Below are 24,394 nucleotides of genomic sequence, written 5' to 3'. Positions count from 1 at the left end.
AGTGTGGCCGGGTTTAAGATGGCCGGTGGGGCGAAGGTAATTCTCTCAGTTAGGAGCAGACTTTGGTAGTGAGTCATCCGGGCATTAGTCATCCATCGATCTGGGGGCTGTCTGATAATGCTTTCTAAGGCATGGGGGGCTACTACGGTTATCTGTTGGCCCAGAGTTAACTTATCTGCATCTTTCACCAGCTGAGCGGTGGCGGCGATCGCCCTTAAGCAGGAGGGCCATCCACTGGCTACCGGATCCAGTTTTTTTGATAAATATGCGATCGGGCGCTTCCAGGGCCCAAGGGCTTGAGTTAGGACTCCCCGGGCGATTCCCTTTCTTTCATCTACATACAAGGTGAAAGGCTTGGTCAGGTCTGGTAGGGCCAACGCGGGTGCTTCTAATAATGCCCGTTTTAGAGTCTCAAAAGCCTTCTGGTGCTCTAAAGTCCAGACAAAATTCCCATTCTCCTTAGTCAATGGGTACAGTGGAGCAGCCAGGGTAGCAAACCCAGGGATCCACAATCGGCAGAAGCCGGCTGTCCCCAGGAATTCCCTTACCTGGCGAGCGGAGGTTGGCGCAGGAATCTGGGTCACAGTCTTTTTCCGTGCGTCGGTTAACCACCTTTGGCCGTCTTTTAGTGTGTAGCCTAAGTAGACTACTTTTTCCTGGCACAACTGTGCCTTTTTTCCCGACGCCCGGTACCCCAACTCACCCAACTCGGCCAGGAGGCGCTTGGTCCCTTCTTCACAGTCTCCCGGGGTTTCCGCCGCCAATAGTAGATCATCTACATACTGTAAAAGAGTCACTTGAGGGTTTTTAACCCTATAATCAGCCAAGTCCCTGTGGAGGGCTTCATCAAACAGAGTAGGGGAGTTTTTAAACCCTTGAGGCAGTCTCGTCCAAGTCAGTTGTCCAACGATCCCCATATCAGGGTCGCGCCACTCGAAAGCAAAAAGTAATTGGCTTTTTGGGTGAAGCCGTAGACAGAAGAATGCATCTTTCAGGTCCAAGACAGTGTACCATTTTCGTGAAGGGGGGAGGGAGCTGAGTAGGTTATATGGGTTTGGCACGGTAGGGTGTAAATCCTGCACTCTTTTATTTATCTCTCTCAAATCCTGGACCGGCCTATAATCATTAGTTCCAGGCTTTTTTATAGGCAGGAGGGGGGTGTTCCAAGGAGACTGGCAAGGAACCAGGATTCCTTGTTGGAGCAGCCTCTGGATATGGGGGTGGATTCCTTCTCTGGCCTCTTTGCTTATTGGGTATTGACGCACCCTTATCGGGAGGGCTCCGGCCTTAAGATCTATCACGACCGGGGGAATTCTCGTAGCCGTCCCTAGTCCCCCGGTTTCAGCCCATGCCGTTGGAAATTCGATCAGCCACTTATCGGTATTGAGCCGAGCTCTAGGCTTAGGCTGCTGATGGAGCCGATATTCTTCCTCTAGCTCCAGGGCCAATATCATCGTGGTAGGTGCGACCAGGATACTGTAGGCCGAGGTTGAGCAAAATCTATTTGAGCTTTCAGTTTGGTTAAAAGGTCTCGACCTAGCAACGGGTCGGGCATTCAGGAATCACTAGGAAGGAATGGGACACCCTTCCTTTCCCCAAGTCCACTGTCCGGGAAGTAGTCCATGAGTATTGTTTCTGCCCAGTGGCTCCAACAACCAGAGTCTTTTTAGTTTTTAATTTCCCCAAAGGTTGCTTCAGTACTGAATATTCAGCCCCAGTATCAATCAGAAAACTCATAGGGGTCCCCTCAACAGTTAGGGTTACCCTAGGCTCGGGGAGAGGGCCCGAGCCCCGCCCCCGCTTATTCTTCGTCCTCTCCTAAAGCCAACACCTTGGGTGTGGCCCTTTTTTGGGGCCATTCCCTTGCCCAGTGTCCTCTCTCCTTACAATAGGCACATTGGTCCTTGTCCAAGGGTTGCCGTCTGCGTGAGCCTGGTCGTGGGGCGTTGCCCAGGTTCCCTGACTGTCTGTGATCTGGCCCTGTCGCTTTTATCACTGCGGCCAGTATTTTAGTGAGTTTTTTTTCTCGTCTCCTGTCTCTCCTGTCTTCCCTCTCCTCAGCCTCCCTTCTCTCTCTCTCGCTTTTCCTCTTCACTCTCCCTTTTATGATACACCTTTTCAGCCTCCTTTATTACGTCCCGCAGGTCGTAGTCTTGCAGCCCCTCTAGCCTTTGCAATCTCCTCTTTATATCTGGGGCTGACTGTCCAATAAAGGCCATAATGACAGAGGCCTTCTGCCCTTCCGAGGACGGATCAAAGGGCGTGTACCTGCGGTAAGCCTCCATCAATCATTCTAGAAAAACGGAGGGGGGTTCAGTGGGTCCTTGCTGAATCTCTCTTACCTTAGCCAAATTGGTGGGCCGCCTTGCGGCTCCCCGGAGACCCGCCACTAGAGCCCGGCGGTAAGCGGACAGCGACTCCCTACCTTCAGCCGTGTTATAGTCCCAGTTGGGTCGGTTGTGCGGAAACCCTTCTTCCGCCTCAGCTATCGTTGCCGGCTGCCCGTTGGTGCCTCGGATGTTCTTTCTTGCTTCCTGTGTGATTCTTTCTCTCTCCTCCGTGGTGAAGAGCGCCTGTAAGAGCTGTTGACAGTCATCCCAAGTGGGCTGATGGGAAAACATTAGGGACTCTATCAGGGCGGTTAATCCGGCAGGGTTTTCTGAAAAGGGGGGATGGTTATTTTTCCAGATATACAGGTCTGAGGAAGAGAAAGGCCAGTACTGGAGGGGTGACAGCTGGTTGGGTCCCGCAGGAGCTCCATACTCTCTTAGCGGGAGTGCCACCGTGGTATCAGGCCCGTCCGGAGTGGCTCCGCGGCGGCTTCGGGTTCCAGCGGAGGGACCCGAGCCAGTCGCCCTCCGTCCTGATTGCGATCCTGGAGCGGGGGAGGGGTAAGGGGGAGGCGAGAAAGGGGGCCATTCGGGAGGAGGCTCAATCTCAGGGTAGACCCCGGGGGGGGCCGATGGGGTCTCCGACTCCGCTGTTCGAGTTGATTTCAATTTCTTTCGTGTCTCCGCATCTTGTAGCGCCAGGACTCGGGGGCCTAGTTTTTCCGCTTTTACCCATGGCTTAACCCACGGGAGTGGGTTCTGCACTAGATCCTGCCACACTGTAATATATGGTCGTTGGTCAGGATGGGACCCCGGTCTCTCCTGGAAAACAATAGCCCTCACCGCGAGAATAACAGTTAGATTAAACGTTCCCTCAGGGGGCCAACCCACATTGAGGGTGGGCCACTCAGAAGTGCAAAAAGCCTGCCAACGCCCTTTTTTTATTTCTACTGACAAATCGTGCGCTCTCGCTCTCACTTCAGTCCAGTGGTCTAAGGTCAAAGAGAGGGGGGTCGTCATAGTCTGTCCCATCCCGTCAAATGAGGTCCACGTAACGAACAAAAACAGAACAACGAACATCAAAAACACACCAAAACATAAACAACTTTGCCCGGTTGGTGTCTCTACAAGCCAACCGGCGGTTTCAGACGGAGGGGTTTTCGTGTCCTCCTGGGAAAAAGAGTGCCGTTTCTTTTTCCACCTGAAAGGGGTGGTCAGGCTTTCCTGACTTCTTGTCCCTTGGGGCATCCCCAGGGTTGCAGCCTGCAGTTCCCAGCACGTCTGCCACTGCAGCCGCCGTCCTCACGGCCCGGCGGCGGCTGCCCAGATACGGACCAAAACAATGCTTCAAGCGCCGCACACACTCACACACCCAGTCACTCAGGCTTACCTCCAAGGGGTCTTCGGAGTCTGGGGTGACCGCGCAGATCCCGGACGAGCCCCCAAATGTAGGATCCCAAAAAGGAAACCCCAACTCCAGTCTCGGGAAGGCGCAGACCCACAGACACAGAAGACCGAGCTTGATGCAAACGCAAGAGGTTTTATTAAGCGGAGCTCCGGGTCGACACGTATCTCTCGCAGGAGACAGAGGAGTCGACCCCGAACCTTAAGGGGCAAGCTCTTTTATAGGATTCGGAAGCATAAAGCGGGAAAAGGTTGACACGGTCTTACATGATTGGCTAATTTAAAACATTTAAACAGTTACATTTTATGGCGCAAATTGCTATGGCGCGAAGCGATTATCAGGTTACACACACGCGTCCCCATCTGGACCCCCTCCACCCCGACCCTCCCAAACTTATCCCTCTGGAGCACTCTCTTGTTCTCAATTTTCCCCGAACAGTTTAGGGCGAGTCTTCTATGAATAGAGTCAGTCAGGATCGATAAACGTTCCCCCTTATACCAGGAATCCTTAGGGTGTGGAGGTGCCTGTCTCTAAGGTATTAACTTTTAAATTTTTAATATAATTTACTTCCTTCAGTATACATGGGAGAAAGCAGGGACACTGTGTTTCTCAACACAATAGCAGAAATTCTTGTCTTAAATATCATTTTCAGCCAATGACAAAGGAGGATTTTGGGGGTGGGGGGAGTCAGTTATAGGAGATTACCACTAAAGCACAGTAAACAAGAGTAAGGTTTATTATGTAGCTCAAGGCCTCACCTTCCACATTGACAAGTCACTAGAAATGAGCTCATCCCCCTCTCTTCTCAAAACAGAGAGGGAGATACGTTTACAAATGGAGATTTCCCTTATAAATGATTGTCTGACAACTCCTCGCAGGGCCATCCAAAGAATGTGGCCAGAGAGACAGAACTTCTGATAAGAGGGGCTTGTTGGTGCCTTTCCTATTGTAACATTTACCCTAAATTATCTTTTATAGCAGCCATGATAATAACTCCTTCCTAAAACAGATTTTTTGTTTTAAATTCTTTAGGCAGTTTGAGAGGGGAAACTCAAATATTTTTCCTGAGTTCTCTGAGTCCTTATTGTCTTCAGCTCGAAATAATCCGCATACCAGAGTGGTGCTTCCTGGGGCAGCTTGCCCTGAGCACCATCAATAGCATGAAAAACAGCATAGTAGGCATTAAAGATGTGATTAATATATCCCCCAAGCCATCTTATATGTGTGTTCTTTTCCATTCTAAGTTTCTCTGACCTGTTGATGCTAAAGTTATGTGAATACAAATTGTTACAGAGCAGTGTTTCTCAACCTATTTTTCATTATCATTCCCCTAAGGAGTCATTTTAGCCATTTTTCTTTTTCTAATTGCCTCTCTTCCATAAAATTTTAATGCCACGGATTTATTGTATAAGTTAATGTACCGTGTGTATATCTGTGCACTATACATAAAAAATAGTAAGATTTTTTCACCTCCCAAGAATAAATATTTACCCCCAATAGGGGGCGATATGACCCCTTATTGGGAATGAATGCTACAGAGTAACATATACATGACTTGACAAAGTCCTTTGAGGTCTCTGAGTTAAAGAGGTATAAGAAAGCCTTCTGACTCCAAAGAGTTTAACTGTTTAAAATTTTAGGAATTTAGTAAATAAAGCTAAAATTGAACAAAGATAGAGACCAATTTCTATTAGTGCATTTGCCAGGCAAATTCTTTTAAGAAACTCTCCCAACCCCCAAGACCTTTGCCTGCAGCTCAAAAGACTTAGTGTAAGATGAAAGTGCAAAGGAAGAAAATATGCTTTAATGATAAATATTTCTCAATCCAAATTTCTATTAGTAGTAGAATAAATAAGCAAATAATGAAATATCTTGGAGCAATGAAAATGATGCAACCACATGAATGGACCTCACAAATATAATATTGAACAAACAAAAACCCAAATACAGTTTTCATGTTTTATGATTCCATTTCTATAAATTCAAAAATAGGCAAAATTAATCTCTGGTGATAGAAGTCAGGATAGTAGTAGTTGCACTGAGGGGGAGGTGTGACTCCAGGGGGCATGAGACAGGATCCTGGGTTATTGGTCTATTTCTTTAGACAATTTTTACACTAGTTTGTGCACTTTGTGAAAATTCATTGTGCTTTACACTTATGACATATGTCCTTTTTATGTGTATTAAATCTTCAAAAAATTTACTTAAAAAAAGAAAAATTACTTCTTTGTTGATGTTTATAGATACAGACACTATACAGTTAATCCACCTTTTCATATTTTTGTATTAATAAAATAATTATTTTATATATAATGTATGTTTATGACAAGTATATATTCTATGTTCAGGCTGCTGTAAAAGAGATACCAATTTAGACCACAATTATAAAAGCAGAAAAATCAAGCTTATGGTACATTCTCTTACTTAAGAATCATTATTCCTCCATTACTAAATTTAATGCAGTATTCTACATTTCAAATAGATTTAGCAACCCCTGGAATGACACAGCAAAGCATACTACAGTGGCTAAGAGCTTGGAATCTGGTTTAGACACTGGGCAAGTGATTCAACATCTCTAAATTTCATTTAGTTTCCTTGTAAAATGAGGACAATAATAGCACTTAATATGATTGCCATGAGTATCAAATCAGATAATACATGTAAGGTAATTAACCCACTACCTGGCAAATTCTAAGAACTTTGAAGAAGTTAGCTATTACTAGCAGCATTGGTAACAGATTACACCAAACTGATCTGAATCAGAGACTAAAAAGCTTTTTTTTACTCATAATCTTCCTGAATTCTTCATGAAAAGTGCCTGTATTTATCTCATTTTGTTCCCAAAGTATATCACATTTTAATTATGTTTTACCTCCCAATCTTATTTAACAGCCTAAAAATGGGCTGCTTCCTGTTAATCCAGGAAAGCCCACGGGAACTACCTGATCTCTTTCTAGTGTCTCCTTGGATCACACATTAGTAATGTTGCAGCAGAGAAATAGCTGGGGTTCCTTTCTCAATCATCTCAGTAACTGGGCTCAACTCTGTGGTGTGTTTTTCCAGTAGGCATGATTACCTGGGTGACTCAATTATTAGCTTGACCACCCAATTCTTCTCCTTCCTTCCCCCTTGATCTTTTCATCTTAGCTCATGAGTTGTTTCTATTTCTTTACATTGCTTTTCTTTACCACAGTGGCCATTGACAGTTTCCACGTCAACCAGAATGAGCTGGTAAATGTTTAACAACTAGCTCTCTGGGGGGCAAAATGCCCTGATTTGTAGATTTGCTTATTTTCAGTATAAATACTCCTGCCATGGTCTGTTTGAAGCTACCAACATGATATCACTGAGCACAGAGTTGGGAAGAGATGCACACAATCTTCTCCAAGAGCCAGTAGCAGCCAGCTCTAGCACACTGCTGTGTTAATTCAAGTCTGAGCCCAGATATTAAATGGAAAAATTCATTTAGATCTGTCTTCCTCTCCCTCCTCCACTCCCTTCCCTCTTGCCTTCCTCTTTCTCATTTTCTCTCCCTCTCTCTTCCTCTTCCTTCCTTCTCCTTCTCTCTCAATAGTTGGATCTTCTCCTCCTTTGAAGTCACCTTGAACTTACTCAGGCTATGTAAATGTCCATTCTCAGTGCACTGTATGGAAGCTGCATATGTCCACCATATGGCCAAGTACTTTTGTTTGCTCCTTAACACCCAGGTCTACACTTGCAGGTCAGATGATTGGGAACACTATGGGCAATTGTCTTTCTTTTATTCAGAATGTAAGTTCTTATCATAGATGAGTCAATTCACCATCAATTTAAAAATTTTGATATGAAACTAGCCCTCATTAGAGATTAATGAAATAAATAGAAGCATATAATCTAACCTTTAAAAAAAAGAACGTTAAATTTCTGACAACCCATGATTGGCAAAATTGCCCAGAACAATTTGACTATTTCCACAGAGACAAATGCAAGAGTTCTTTAGGAAAATTCTAAAACCAAAGTTTGGTTTTGCTTTTTCTTTTTTTCCCCCCAGAACAGAGAGCACTGACAGAAAAATCTCAAATGTGTTCCTAGTGTAGAAAGACATTTATTCTGTTTGATATTTGAAGAGTTATTTTCAAAGTGAGACAAATTCCCTTTGTGAATTATATATCAAAAAGTTAAAATCTAGATGAAATTTCCTTGCAGTACTAACTGAATGAAGGATTTATCTTAACCACTGTGGTGAAGGCAATTCTGTCTCTGCTTGTGTTCATTTTCCCAAATCTTCACAAGCATCAGTCCACAGTCTTCAGATCTGTTGCCAACATAACAGATTAGTCAGGGCACTTCTATTTTTAAAATTAGGTCCCACACCAGCCTATATTCACCAAGATTGGTCCCACCTATTTGACATCCTTCTCTCTAGAAATAAAACTACAGGTTTTCTGAGTGGTGCTCCAAAGCACACAAGTTTACCTGTCAGTGTGGTATACGTCATATACCACTGACGTAAGTGTGGTATACCATATACCACTGGAAAGCTTTTCCAGCTTTCAAGTGATTTTAAAACTTCTTTGTTTAATTTTCTGCTTAGTCACAATATGAAGTAAGAGAATGGAGACTAGTCATTGTATATTTGTTAGCATTGCTGGGAGGAAAAAAATCCTACTATAATAAATAAATGTTAAGCTCCCAAGGGCAATGATTGTGAATTTTTTTGTTTGTTTGTTTTTTTTAATTAATTAATTTATTTCCATTGATGTGACATGAGTATTTGTTTTGTTTTTTGTGTGTGTGAGGAAGACTGGCTCTGAGCTACATCTGTTGCCAATCTTCCTCTTTTTGCTGAAGAAGATTAGCCCTCAGCTAACATCTGTGCTCATCTTCCTCTATTTTTTGTATGCGGGGTGCCGCCACAGCACGGCTTGATGAGTGGTGAACAGGTCCGCGGCCAGGATTCGAACCTGCGAACCCTGGGCCACCAAGGCGGAGCACATGAACTTAACCACTACACGACCAGGCTGGCCCCACAATGATTGCATTTTAATTGTCTTTGCTTCTCTAGTTACTCTTAGGGAAGGACTTCAATCAATGTTTGGGTAAAAATTCTAATATCTAACATTTCTCTGGGGATACAGAATTCGCATGCATTAAGGCATTTTCCACTAAAAGCAATTATCTGAGGTCAGTGTTGTTAGCTTTGCCATTTTGTATATTTTTTTGTTAAGAAACTCCACATTGGATATGGAAGACAGTGAAATATTTTTTTAACCTGGGGTTCTCTAGTTATCATCAGCTAATGGGTATTCATTAAGCAAGGCCAGGACCTGGATGAAGCAAGAAAGGTGCCTAAGGTACAAGAGTTAAGGAGGTACTTACTTTCAGGGCCTTGCAGTGCAGGGCCCTGGTCCAGGCTCTGTAATTAAGACACATTAGCAGAAAAATTCAGATGATATTGGCTATTACCTCCACACCTGTCAAGGCAGGCTGTAGCCACATGTCAAGTGTCCCTCAATTATTGCTGTGAGTCCCGGGAGGCGTGTTGCAAGTGGTCAAGAATTAATTCACTGCTGCAGGGACAGTCTCTGAAAGTGTCATGGTGCTATGTTGTAATGTAGGGAAGAAAGGTTTCATTAACAGTGTTTCCAAGCATTGCTACTTATGTTTCAAGTCTTACTGAGGTTTAATGAAACCACTAGTATAGTCATCATTCACGGCTCTTCTTTATCCTTTGGACTTGCACATGAAGTCAATGCAATCAATCACGGCAGGAAACAAATACCAGGGACATATCCTCTGCTCATTAGAGTGATCCACCTTCTGATAATCCAGAAAAGGATTCCTTAGTCATCTCTATTTTGGCTCTGTCATTCATGATAATTTCTCCTTATCTCTTTTATCCACCCATCCATCCATCCTTCCATTAACCTATCAATTGAACAAATAACATTAAGAAACTTCTATAAGTCAGACACAATGCAATGGGGTATCAGTGTTGGACAAGGATTTCATAGCCTTCTTGGGACACTGTTAGATTTCCACATCCCATCCCACCAATTGTCCAGACCTGTCTGAATCTTTATATTCAATTTGGGATCCCTGCTTTAGTTCTACAAAAATTGAAGAAAATGGTTATGTAAAAAAAATGATGATGATAGAAGTCCTGCAAGTTTTGATTATATAGGATCATCTCTCTTAATAATCTCTAAGAAAATATATTATCTTTATTATATTTATTTCGAATATTTCCAATCAGCTTAAGATTGGGGGACAGACTGAGAAAAAATTTTCCTTTAAGTAAATATACTATATGGAAAAATATTTAGTCAATAGTACATTTAGCTGATTAATTCTGTTCTAGATAAAAATATCATTCCACAAAATGTTTTTTTTTCATACAATACATCTGATCAAATGCCTCAAAACTCATAAAATGAAGCAACTAAACTCTAAGCAATGGAAAAGAAACAATTCGTATTTGTGGTAATCCTGAGGAAAAGAGAAACAACTGGGTGACACTGACTCTTAGAAACAAACAAATCAAAATTAATGCTATTGAAACTCAAGCAGGAAGTGAAACTAACATCTTCTGTTCTTTGGTGTACTTTAAGCTTATTAAATATTTCTATACTTGAAATTAAATATAGTTCTCCAAGACTTAATTCTTGCTCCTATAAAATGATTCTATTCTGCACAACAAAGGAAACCATCAACAAAACGAAAAGACAACCTAACAATTGGGAGAAGATATTTGCAAACCATACATCTGATAAGGGCTTAATCTCCAAAATATATAAAGAACTCATGCATCTCAACAACAAAAAAACTACCAACCCAATTAAAAAATGGGCAAAAGACCTGAACAGACATTTCTCCAAAGAAGATATACAGATGGCCAACAGACACATGAAAAGATGTTCAAAATCACTAACTATCAGGGAAATGCAAATCAAAACTACAATGAGATATCACCTCACGCCCGTCAGAATGGCTATAATTAACAAGACAGGAAACAACATGTGTTGGAGAGGTTGTGGAGAGAAGGGAACTCTCATACACTGCTGGTGGGAGTGCAAACTGGTGCAGCCACTATGGAAAACAGTATGGAGATTCCTCAAAAAAATCAACGATAGAACTACCATATGATCCAGCTATTCCACTGTTGGGTATTTATCCAAAGAACTTGAAAACACCAATTTGCAAAGGTACATGCACCCCGGTGTTCATTGCAGCCTTATTCACGATAGCCAAGACTTGGAAGCAACCTAAGTGCCCATCAAGGGACGAATGGATAAAAAAGCTGTGGTATATATACACAATGGAATACTACTCAGCCATAAGAAACGATGAAATCCAGCCATTTGTGACAACATGGATGGACATTGAGGGTATAATGCAAAGTGAAATAAGTCAGAGGGAGAAGGTCAAATACCGAATGATTTCCTTCATTAAGTAGTAGATAATAACAACAATAAACAAACACATAGGGACAGAGATTGGATTGGTGGTTACCAGAGGGGAAGGGGGGAGGGGGGAGGGTGAAAGGGATAATTGGGGACATGTGTGTGGGGATGGGTTGTAATTAGTATTTTGGTGGTGAACATGATGTAATCTATGCAGAAATAGAAGTACAATGATGTACACCTGAAATTTTTACAATGTTATAAACCAATGTTACTGCAATAAACAAAAAATTAAAAAAAAAAAAAAATGATTCTAAATACCATCTACCTGGTGCCACTTGCAGGAATGTTGTCAAACTCATAGGGAAAAAAACAACTTCCCCAAATCATCCCACTTCTTTACTACATGCAGATGAGTTTTGCTTCTTTATTGTGTTGATCAAGTTTATGTGATCTAAACTTTCAATTAAAAAAAAAAAACTCACTAATTTTGATCTTGTTTCTGTAAAAGAAGTACCCCCCTTCTGGTCAAGGTTACTCACCTCTCCCCAAATAATCATAAGCTCTCCCTGCTTTCTCTGAGATTTGCTCTGTTAATTGCTCTTTGTGCTTGTATCTTCAGTCTTTTTATTAGTTCTTTCATGCATGCTGGTATGAATTCCTCAGGCCACTAAATCAAGAGTTAAATATAACATTTTTACAAATTCTTAATTTTAATTTCAAGTACACATTCTGAGTACCAAAAAATTTAATCTAGTTAATTATGAGAGGGTTGTCTGGTCATTGGCTGACGGCTTCTGCCTACTTGGTCATAATTGAAATGTATAGTTCTTTCCGGTCCTAAACTATGATTATTCCTCCAAAGTTGTTCCACACAACTGTCCCCTGTGGGGTCATAACCTCTAGACCCCTTCAATATCCAACAGCTCTCTCTAGCTCTCTCTCTCTTTTTACTTAGACAGCCTTCTTGGGAAACATGGGGAAATTATTCAATTATTCCAGGCAACTCTGAAGGCACAGGAAATCCAGCAGAGCTGCCAAACCCATTTCTGTCCTTGACATTTCCACCAACCATCCCTCTTCTGATCCTCATAGGCCTAGGGAACTTTCTGGGTTACAGGTAGGAAACAGGGCACAAGATCCATTGACTCTGGGATCACTCAATTATCTGAAGAGTTCTATGGTCCACCTTTGCCTCATCCCCACCATGGAGCTTACCCAGGGAAGCCAGCCTCATCTCAAAAATCCTCTTCCTTTCACTCTCCTCTCTTCTCTGACTTAGATCATCTTCCGGGAGAAGAAGGGAAATTATATTTTCATATCTGAAATTTGCATTTGGGGCTTTTGAACTTAAAATTTGACAATGTTAGAGGTTTGTTCTCTGGTTCCTACTTCCTTGAGGCAATGACTCTTTAAGGCCAAAAATTCTGAATGAGGTACGACCATTAGGCAAAACAAGAATTATGGACATAAAATATCAGTAGAGACTTGAAAATATTTTGATCCTGAAAGACAATGTCTTTGTCCTTTCCCTCTCTGAAATTTTTGTTAATATTTCTCCACAATTACGTCAATGTTTTTTCACAGCCTCCTCTTCCTAGTTGTAAACTTATTATTCCTTATTGCTAAACCTCTCAAGTTGTGATGATTAAATAAGAAAAAGATTAAATGAGAGGATTAGTTTCAGCTGCTAATAACAGAAAAGCCCTAAATAACAATAGCTTAAATAAGATAGTTTATTCCTTTTTCACATAATAGAATTCAGTGGTAGGCAGTTTAGGACAGGAATGACGGCTCCATAATTATCAGACTCCTTCTATCTTCTCCAATGCCAAAGTCATCCCAAGCTCAAAGATATGAACTGCTCTAATGCCAATTAGCAACAGGAAAGAGGAAGGGAAAGGAGGACACGGCATCTGCTTTCACTACATCTTATCAGAGGAAACTTAGTCACCTAGTCATGCAAAATTGCCAGCCGCAATCTCTTTGTGTCAAGTTTCACAGGCATGAATCAGACATCAATCCAGGATGCCTCACTACTGCAGGAAACATGCATTAAGCTCTTCAAACATTCCTGGTGTAGACTTCTCACTAGATTTGAGGAGGATGGTCAATTATCCCCCTCCCTTCCCCTTGGGTGGGAGATGTGACTAGCGCACAGATTTTTCCAAACCAGTTCTCACTAAATGCTGCCGAATCTCCAGCAGTCTGACCGTTTTAGATCCTTGTTGTAGATGACTCAGCCAGCAGGTTCACAGACACCTTTGAAATTTCAGCTTGTTAATCTGACTCATAGCACATTGTAACTTGGAGTTCAGTCAAAGCTTCCAACTTAGCATCCTGTTACACTAGTCTAAAAAGAAAACTTGATTTTTTGTAGCCAGCAATCTTAATAAATTTTCTTCTTAGTTCAAACAGATTTTTCATAGAATTTATTGATTTTCTTAAGTATTCATTCTTATCATCCGAAAACAAAACTTTTTAACCACATTTATTCCACACAGTGCCCTATTCCATTACACAGGACCACCAAAACAATATTGAATAATCACAGTGGCCATTAGAATTCTTGCCTTGTTCTTAATTTTAATGCGAATGTCTTCAGTATTTAATGGGAATGTCTTGGTTCCTGAAATGTACTCTTTTTTTTTTTTTTTTTTTTTAAAGATTTTATTTATTCAGTTTTTCCCCCCAAAGCCCCAGTAGATAGTTGTATGTCATAGGTTCACATCCTTCTAGTTGCTGTACGTGGGACTCGGCCTCACGTTGGACGGAGAAGTGGTGCCTTGGGGCGCGCCCGGGATCCGAACCCGGGCCACCAGCATCAGAGCGCACGCACTTAACCGCTAAGCCACGGAGCCGGCCCTGAAATGTACTCTTAAGGGTGTTTAAGACTTTTTAAGTTAAGACAGACACTAATATAATCATGTTTTATCTCTTTTTTTTCCATGAAATAAATTAAATTTCCTAATGTTAAGCCATCTTTACGTAACTGAAATGTGGAAATTTCCCTTAAAAGGAGTCTGCAACCACCTGTTCCCTTGCTCAAAACCACTATACTATTCACCCCTCTTCTCAGTATAACACAAACTACTCCTTCAAAGATCATTGAAATTCTATTTTCAAATTCTTTTCCTAGTCCTCTTTATAACTTGTAGCATTTTTTTTTTTAAATTTTATATGTCTGTATCACTGGGTATATTGAGTTCTTTAAAACAGGGACTGATATATTTTTGCTATCTCCCAGAAACTATCATAATGCCTGGTATGGCACAGATGTTCAGTAAGCACCACAATGACTTATAGGACACTGCTTTCTGTACTTGTCAATGTTAAATAAATATAAAATGTAACTACAATTATTTAGGTATATTTTATTATCACCCCACATCTTTTGCGTATGGCTGTCCAGTTTTTCCCACACCATTTATTGAAGAGATGATCCTTTCCTCATTGTCTATTGTTGGCAACTTTGTCAAAGATTAGTTGACCATACATGTGTGATTGTACCTCTGGGATTTCTATTCTGTTCCATTGGTCTATGTGTCTGTTTTTATGCCATTACCATCCTGTTTTGGTTACTATAGCTTTGTAATATTATTTGAAATGAGAACTATGATGCCTGCAGCTTTATTCTTCTTGCTCAAAATTGCTTTGGCTATTTGGGGTCTTTTGTGGTTCCATACAAATTTTAGGACTGTTTTTTCTATTTCTGTGAAAAATGCCATTGGAGTTTTGACAGGGATTGCACTGGATCTGGAGATAGCTTTGAATATTATGGAAATTTTAACAATATTAATTCTTCCAATCCATGTACATTGGATATCTTTCCATATATCTGTGCCTTCTTCAATTTCTTTCATCAGTATTTTATAGTTTTCAGGAGAGATCTTTCACCTACTTGGTTAAATTTATTCAAGTACTTTATTCCTTTTGATGCTATTGTAAATGGGATTGTTTTCTTAATGTCTTTTTCAGATAGTTCGTTGTTAGTGTATAGAAACAACTGATTTTTATATGTTGATTTTATATCCTGCACCTTTATAGCATTCACTTATTAGTTCTAACAGTTTTTTTGTGGAGTTTTCGGGGTTTTCTATATGCAAGATCATGTCATCTGCAAACAAAGACAAAGAAAAGCCCAGAGCCAAACGGATCACTGATGAATTCTACTAGGCATTTAAAGAAGAATTCGTACCAATCCTTCTCAAATTCTTCCAAAAATTGAAGAGAAAGGAACACTTCCAAACATTTTTACAAGGCCAGCATCCAGACAAACACATTACAAGAAAGGAAAATACAGAGCCAGCCCTGATGGTCTAGTGGTTAAAGTTCCGTGCTCTCACTGCTTCGGCGGCCAGCCTGGGTTTGTTTCCTGGTCACAAAACCACAGCACCCATCTATCAGTTGCCATGCTGTGGTGGTGGCTCACACAGAAGAACTAGAAGGACTACAACTAGGATATACAACCATGTGGGGCTTTGGGGAGAAAAAAAAAGAAAAGAAAATACAGACCAATATCCCTAATGAACATAGATGCAAAAATCCTCAAAAAAATACTAGCAAACCGAATTCAACAGCACAATAAAAGGATCATATTCTATGATGAAGTAGGACATCCCTGGGATGCAAGGATGGTTCAACATACACAAATCAATAAATGTGATACCCCACGTGAATAGAATAAAGGATAAAAATCATATGATCATCTCAGTTGATGGAGAAAAAGCATTTTACAAAATTAATTCAATACTCTTTCATGACAAAAACTCTCAGCAAATTAGGTATAAAAAGAACGTACCTCCGCATAATAAAGGCTACACATGACAAGCCTATAGCTAACATTATATTGAATGGTAAAAAGCTGAGGCTTTTCCTTTAAGATAAGGAACAAGACAAGGATGCCCACTCTCACCACTTCTATTCAACATAATACTGGGAGTCCCAGCCAGAGCAATTAGGCAAAAAAAATAAAAAGAAAGAAAGAAAATGCATCCACATGGGAAAAGAAGAAGTAAAATTAATTCTATATTTTTCCAATAAAACTATTCCTTGTCTCTTTTAGTTAGTATGTATATAGAATAACTTATTCCACAATTTTCAACCTTTCTTTTGTAAGTCATTAGCATTTGTAAACAGCACATAGCTATTTGTTTATTTCCTTTTAAATCAAATCTGATACTCTCAGTCTTCTAATATGATGATTAATTTATTACATTTATTCTGATTACTAATATATTTGGATTTATTTCTACATCTTATTTTAAATTTTTTAATTTACTATGCTTTTCTTAGTATCTTGTGTTTTTTCTTTCCCTGACTTCTATTGACTTGATAAAAATTTTCTTCCTGGTTTGGAAATTAAACATTCTATTTCTATTGTTGAAATGGTCCTGTTTCCTTTGCGTGTTTAACGTATACATTTAACTTTATTTCATCTTAGTAAGTCTAAAGTTAATATCTTTATCTTCTTTCAAAAGATTCAAAGATATGTAACACATTATATTTCCTTCAAGTATTTTCCTTCAGTCCTTCTGATTACTATTCAGTATTTAAGTTCCACCTTGTTTTTAAACACTCCAAAAATAATTATTACTAGCAATCTAGTAATTTTAGTACTTTTAAGAGTTTGTTAGTCAATGCCTTTGTTCACTATTTTTTCTTGCTTTCCAAACTTTTCTTATTAACTCAATTTTCTTCTTGCTAAAGTATATTCTTTACCATGTCTTTCAGTGGGAGTCTATGGACATCAATTTATTTTTGCTTTTATGTTTATGAATATCTGCGTCATTAATCCTTACTTTTGAATAATAGTTTAGCTAGATAGTTTTATTCCCCAGCAATCTGAAAATATTTCATTGTCTTCATGCATCTATTGTTCCTAATGTGAAATCTGACATCTATTCAATTATGTCTGTGTGTGAATAATCTGTCACTTCTCTCCAGTATCTTCACATCTTTTATATCTTTTATATCTTATAGTTTCAGAACACTGTGTCTAGTTATAGACTTGTTTTATATTTTTAGGGACACGAGATGTTTTCTGCAAGTCTGAGAATTCACATTTCTCTTGAAATCTGAAACATTTTTCACCAATATTTCTTAGAATGGTATCTCTTCTCAATTCTCTCTCATCTGAGTTTGAATCTAATGAATGATGGATAACATACTATCATTCCTTTCTTCTGAGTGATTTCCTCAAATCTATCTTATATTTTACTAATATTTTCTTCAGCTGTGTATTGTTTAACTCACATGAGGTTCTTATTTCTTTGTGTGGAGTTAACACATGATTTCTAGAATTTTTGTCTTTTATTTTCTTACACACTTCTCTTTTTAGAGGATTCAAAGTTTTCAGGCCTGTGGCCCTGACAACAATCTATGCTCACTGACATTTAAATATCAACCACCTCTTAAGAATAAATGCTTCTCATATCCCCGTGGGCTGGAACAGTTTGTCTATAACTCACTTCTTTAGCTATAAGCACCCTCAACATTTCTGTCACTTGGTACTTTTGAGTTTAATTTTTTTAATATTCTTGTATTTTATTCAACTTTTCTGTGTGTTTTGTGGGTAGAGCAATGGGGACATATCTTGACATCTTTGTCAGCTAAATTTAACAAACTTTTTCCCACATAGATTTTAAAATAATTTTTTATCAGTCATCCATATTTTCTCATAAGGACATATTGTTATCACTATAAAACAGATGATTCCTAACCTAAGTATATATACTCATGAGGGTATACTATATGGCTTAGGAACTATTTTTCTCTAGGACAACATAAAATAGATGAAACTTTATGTCCTGAGCTTAAAGAATAAATTAACCTGACAAAGTTAGTACAAAATTCTATGAAAGCAGTGTCCACTGATAATCAAAACTTTAAGATGAATATGACTATTTTGTCATTTCTCTTTATCCAATGTCTTATTTAGCTCGGTCTCTTTCTATATGAAATTGATATTTGCTGTTTAGATGTCTTCCTTTTGTTAAGGTCATCATTTGATGGACTAAGAAACAATATTAGTATAGATCAAGATCAGATGGACTTTTTCATTAAGCAAACAAATCATGAGGATAAGTTAATTATATAGTTAAAACAGTACTGGCATTATGAATTCATGAAATACACTAATTTATTTAGTGCAATTTATGTAAAGAATTAACTATAATCACATTTGGCAAACCTTGAAGTTTAAGAAACAATCCTAAACATTTTTATTCAAATAATTGCTCAGCACCATGAGTACATCTGTAAATTACTTGTTAATTGACTGAAATGGGACTATATAACAATGCTATCTGTCACCAACTCTCATTCCAAATACTATTTGATCCCTTAGTGTTAAATGCAAATTGACCTGTTCATTCAACTAGTCAATTTCATGCATTTGATTTAATTATGACACTTTGCCACTCTTTTATACTCACCACACATCTGGATTTATTTTTGCCATGTAGTAATTGTGTCAATAAACATCAAAATTTATATCATTCAATTACTATCCTCTTCTTCACTCTAAACACAGCTTAAAATAGATTTTAGAATTTTTTTTGAATAATTTAGCTATATTATTTAATAGTTATAGTAACTCTTCCTTACTTCTAATTTTTAACCCAGATTAAAGGAAATATTTTTAAAATACCCAAATCTGGTCCTAATATAGTTGAAAATCTATTAGGAATAAAACAACAAAAATACGAAAAATCTTCAATGTCATTTTGATAAAAGCTCTGAAAACAAAACAGCTTTGTATTCATTTAGAAATAAACAAAGATGTTCAAAGCTTAACATGTGGAGATGTTTTTATTCTTTCACCAACACATGGGATTCTGTACAAATTATTCTCATTAAAGCTAATGATAATCTTGACTATAACTTCCCTAGGGTCTCAGTGGGAAATTAGAGGCTGGCATTTCTCAAGTTGTCTAAAGATAAAGATAACCATGCTATAGAATAATTTGGGTGTTATCCACCATTTACAAGCCTTAGCTTACTTAAATAGTTTTAATGCTCTATACAACACACAAGTTAATCATCACCCACAAATGGCGTTACAAATGTTGTACCAAAAGTTAGGCATCTCATTATAGTGGATACTGTGATGTGCTGCTCAGATTTCCTCCTTTGGACTGAAACACTCATTTCTTCCATTGCTGGCAATGTTGGTGGTCCACAGCTCTCTGATTAGTCTCTCTGCAGGAATTGGCCTCAGCCAAAAAGAGCAGACTGGCCCCAGGTCAACCGCCTCCCCAAGAGTGGCCACATTCCACGACTGGTATATACAGGAGTATAAAAGCCTGGCTTCTTGCCTCAAGACACTCAAACTCTGAAGGGCCATCCCAGATGAAGAGCTTCCTGTGGGATTGTCTGAGGCCACTGTTGCAACGGTATCATAGCTCTCCTTGCCCTGCTCAATATTGCTTCAATCACCTTTCCTAGTTATTCGCAAGAGCAATCCCCCATAAACCTCCTGCATGTAAATCTCAGAGTCCTGGGGTCTGTTCTTTGGGCAACTTGTCCTACAGCACTAATTTCCCTTGACTTACGTGATGTTTCAGTGAAAGCAATGTAACATCTCACTACTACATGAAAAAGTCCTCACAGTTAATAGAAGTAACTAGAAGAAAAGAACTGAATGACCTAGGTACTATAATCTGGTAAACTGCGGACATTTGGAAACACATTTTCAGTTATCAGCAGGAATGTGTTTTAGAAGCATTCATAGAAACTTGTTTTCTCAGAACAGTGGATGGAATTTCTAATAAACAAATGTAGCAATACCTCAGATTAACTAGAAATGAAAATGGTGCATTTTGTAGTAGCATTTAATTAGCTATGGTGTATGCACGTTCCCTGAATAAAAGTAATGATTCGTTAGAGGAATACTTTACCATCAGAAAACAAAACAAAAACAAAAACAAGGAGGAAAGAAACACCATATGTAGTATATTAATAAAAATGTTAAAATATTTAGGGAAGGATAACTCTAACTTAGCTATATGGAAATGTACAAATACATAACAAATTGGGCTCTGGCAGTGAAGTAGGATGAAGATAAAAGAGAGTTAAATTAAATCTAAGTCCATGCCATGACAATCTGGTCTCCATTAGGGCTATTGAAATGGTAGATCATTTCTGTACTTGCTGAAATGGCAAAGAAAAATAGTAGATCTATTAGAAATTCCATATAAAGAATCCTGGATTCTGGGACGCTTCAGTACCTGCCTCCTGCACAGTTTGGGAATCTCCAAGGAAGCATCTCATTTATGTCAACTAAGCATTGTTTCAGTCAGAGATTATGCAACTACAATTTGTTATATAAATGAGGTCCATCATTGGGAAAGCAAAAGCTCCCCATTAATGAATTGGAAATTCATAAATCAGCATTACATGTGTTCAAAACTTGTTTACTCAGATCATATACCCCCAAAAAATCATTGCATTTTTGCCCTTCCAAGGAGTATAGAATAAACTCACTAGCCATTATAAACTGATTAACCACAAACAGCTGTGCATTATATAACTTTATATATGAACCGGAGGACACCATCTCTAGGAGCCTAGCATCTCATTAACCATGCTTAAGGTTTGGGGGTGTACTAATGAACACATTTGTGCTGATAAATAAAATCTATTGAATTAATACCCGACAGCTGAAGTTTGGCTTTCTTTCATTCTTATTGATAGAGAAGAGAAAAAAACATAGCTTTACTAAAAGCATTTGCATGTGAATTGATTCTATAAATATGAACAGTGACATTTTATTTATAATAGATCTGTTTGATATATGCGTTATACTATATTAAACCTCAGATCTACTCAAATTAAAGTGATATAAAGGCCTATAACTTACACTTGTCACTGACAATTTTTTATATCAAATTGGAAGGAGTGATCAGACACTTATTCTCGAGTCAACGGATGGCTAAATTAATGTTGTTAGCCATAATGCCAACAGGGCAAGAAATTATGATTGGGGACATATAAATCTGTCTCTATTGCTAAAAAAGAAACATGAACCACAGACCATTAAAAATAAAGCATTAGCTTCAACCTTTGTGACTAGACAAAATGCAACTAGTAAGAACAACAGCAAATTTTATAATTACCTCATTATATGATCTCACTTACAGCCCTAATTTTGGGACTTTTTTTCTTTCAGGTCATTGCCTTTGAAAGATCATGATTTGCAAGCAATTCATTCAAGAGGAATATATTTGCAGCCCCCAATCTGTGTCTAGCATCATGTTGTCCTGGGAGATACGAGGTGATTAAGACAATATCTTGCCCTCAAGGGCCTTCCAGTCTGGAGGAGGAAAGATAAGTAAGGAAATAATGGCAGTAAATTGGGAAGGTGTAGCCAAGGTTAAGATACGTGAAAAGGAGAATAAGTAGAACTTTTCCAGACAGTCAAGATGCGGAAAGGAATTTCAGATGAAGGAGCACAAGGGCTAAATCATGGAGGCACGAAGTGTATGGCAAATTCTAGACTGAACCAGGGGAAAGGAGGTGAAAGGTGAGGCTGGAAAGGAAGCCTGAAGCCAGTATTGAAGTACAGTAATACCTGGTGTCCTACATTATATGCCATTTTTCAATTTTTTATGGCCTTTATATTAAAAATATCATTTCAAACAATGAATTAGTAATGACAGCTCCAAATCAACCTGGTCACAAAATTCCAAAAAACAGTGTCAATCAACATCAGAATTGCTTGATCTCTGAGCATCTCTTTAAGACACAGTGTGTCACAGAATTTCTCAGGGTTGAGAATTAAGAGATCTGAGTCCCTCCTGTAGACTAGATAAATCACTTCACTTCACTGAATGTCAGCTTTTTACTCATCAGTAAAATGACGGTTGAGGTTCAATTTTGCCTTAAGGTCACTTGCAGCTCTGAGAGTCTGATTCCTATTGAACTGAGTTTCAACCCTAAAAGAAAATCCATTAGAGGGAAATTGTTCTTCTAAAAAGGAGAAAGGCAAGTTAAGCGAAAATACAACAGACAAGAATTCAGAGGTCAAACGGAGAACACACTGAATATGAGTTGAAAAGGCCATACTCCTTAAAAAGTTAACAATCTCTGTTAAATGGCAAATCCTGCTTTTTCTAAAGGCTGCACATAGAAAGTTCTTTGAAGGTAATTTGAAGTATATTTGCAAATTTCCCTTTCATCTAGTTATGAATACATACATAGCATCTAAACTCTCTTTGGGGGATTTTGATTAAATAAGATTGCTAAATGTCGATAACACATTCTTGTAAAAGGCAACATGGGACAAGAAAGAAGGCATTGGCTTTGGAATTAGATACACCTGCCTTTCCACCCTGACTCCATGACTTTTCAGTGGCACGGCCTTGGGAAAACACTACACCTTTCTAGGCCTCAGTTCCTTGATATGCAACAAGGGGATAAAAATGTGGTGGAGTTGCGTCAGGAATACAAGGGACAGTTTATGTAATATACTAACGTACCTGGCAAAGGGGTGGGCACTCGATAAATACTAATTCATAATGATGTCTGCATAACATGCTGTCCATCGTGCTGCATTAGGCTCCATCCTAAATTACTGATAACTCTCTTCTTTAGATGAGGCCTAATTTGGGTTCTTCAAATATAATTTAAAAAGTTGAAATTTCAAAGCACTGATAAGTTTAGAAATAAACCAAAAAGATTTTTCTACTACCCTCCCTTTTTGTACTCAAAACAATATCATATAACTTCTGGTATTTATTACTACATTAATTTTAAACCTCTGCTTGTGAGAGAGACAAGTATGTTTGCTCTGGATATTTACTCATCTTTTCTAGTTGCATACAGGATTTTTCTCACAATTGGGCATTTATTTCAAAGGAGGAATATATTCTAACATCTCTCTTTTTTTAAAAAGTTAAATATCAGGGCTTCAGGCTAATAAGGCTCTAGTATTGAGTCATAAAAATCATAGACGAAGACAGAATTTCTCTTAGGTTTGATATTGCATAAAACCATCTTCTATAGAGTATTTAATTCATAAGCAATCAATCATGATTTAGAAGAGATTATTCTTCTAGTTCCATATGTGGGAACAATTTAGTCGACTCCTAATTATCTGAACTATTATTAAAGACAAACATGTATGTGTAGTCTTAATTTTAAAAGGTGACTATCCAAAATATCATATCTGTATATGGATGTCTTTTCAGTCATTTTTCAGTAATGAGTATGTTCAAGGTACCATAAGGGAAGCACAAAAGCACAAGATCTAGTCACTGGCCTAAGAGCTTATTGTCCAATAGGACACATAAGATATTTGTGACAGTTAGGGGTAATACAAGACAGTATGATAGAGAGCCTATGAATGGAATTGGTAATAAGTGCTGTCAGAGACCAGAAGAAGGAGAGATCCTGTCAGGCTGTGTGATCAAAACAGTCCTCATGAATGTGATGGGGCTTGAACTTGGTCTGAAATGATGGGTAGGATTTTGACAGATGGTGAGGAGGAGAAGTGGCAAGCAGTACAGGTAAACAGGATAGCAGAAGCTATTTCATGACTATGTGAAGAATTGTAAATTACGAAAGAAATTTACATCTAAAACCAAGGCATCTGATTAATTAAACTTTTTGGAATTCTCAACATAGCGACCTGGCTAAAGAAACTTGGGACAGTGCCAAGCACTTGTGAGGACTCAAACACACTGATATATAATTTAAACTACACATTTCACACATAGGAATCATAAGACTTAACCAATAATATTCCATCATGCACTGAAAAATCTTATCTGAGTATCTTTTCACTGGCTTAGGGGAAAAAGAGAAATAGTTTTCTGGTTATGGAAAAGAGCAAACTCATTGGATCATCTAAGGGACATATGCGATATGTGTTAAGATCTTTCTACAAATTCTACATAACCCTAAATAAATGGATAAATAGGCATTTGATACTCTGCCAAAAACATCCTTCCCATTCCAAAAACACATGAGAATATTGTTTTGAAACATTCCCGTCTTTTCTCTTTCTTCCTGAAAATTTTCCTAACTACCATTCTTTAGGCAGGTGTTGCTAAGGAGAACATTAAAGAATTTTCAGAGGAATATGATTGCTTTCAGTTAACCTAAAAAAAAAAAAGAAAAAGTTCACTTTACAAATAAATATGCACTTCAAAGAAACTCTTTTAAAATTTGCTCTTAAATAACAGAATCTCTTCTTTTTAACTTTATGTCAGGTTGACATCAAAAGCATAAGATTATTGATTTGTTTTTCCTGTTTGGAGCAACTCAGCTGACTG

The 24,394-nt window shown here is 38.6% G+C and overlaps 1 protein-coding gene across 1 annotated transcript; it reads right to left on the bottom strand.

Moving 5' to 3' along the window:
* Positions 1-358: 358 nt before the first annotated feature.
* On the bottom strand, positions 359-3,448 carry LOC147914620 (uncharacterized). Its single transcript, XM_087443053.1, is given in 6 exon segments — positions 359-364; positions 798-1,456; positions 1,459-1,548; positions 1,551-1,809; positions 1,811-2,081; positions 2,083-3,448. Coding segments are annotated over 6 exon segments (2,613 nt in total). The 5' UTR covers positions 3,411-3,448.
* Between the last annotated feature and the right edge of the window lie 20,946 nt (positions 3,449-24,394).

Source organism: Ceratotherium simum, chromosome 18 (assembly GCF_057802395.1).
Source record: "Ceratotherium simum simum isolate JZ-2026a chromosome 18, ASM5780239v1, whole genome shotgun sequence".
Classification (NCBI taxonomy): domain Eukaryota; kingdom Metazoa; phylum Chordata; class Mammalia; order Perissodactyla; family Rhinocerotidae; genus Ceratotherium; species Ceratotherium simum.
The sequence above is the reverse complement of the archived record's forward strand: the minus strand, read 5'-3'. Positions and strand labels throughout refer to the sequence as shown.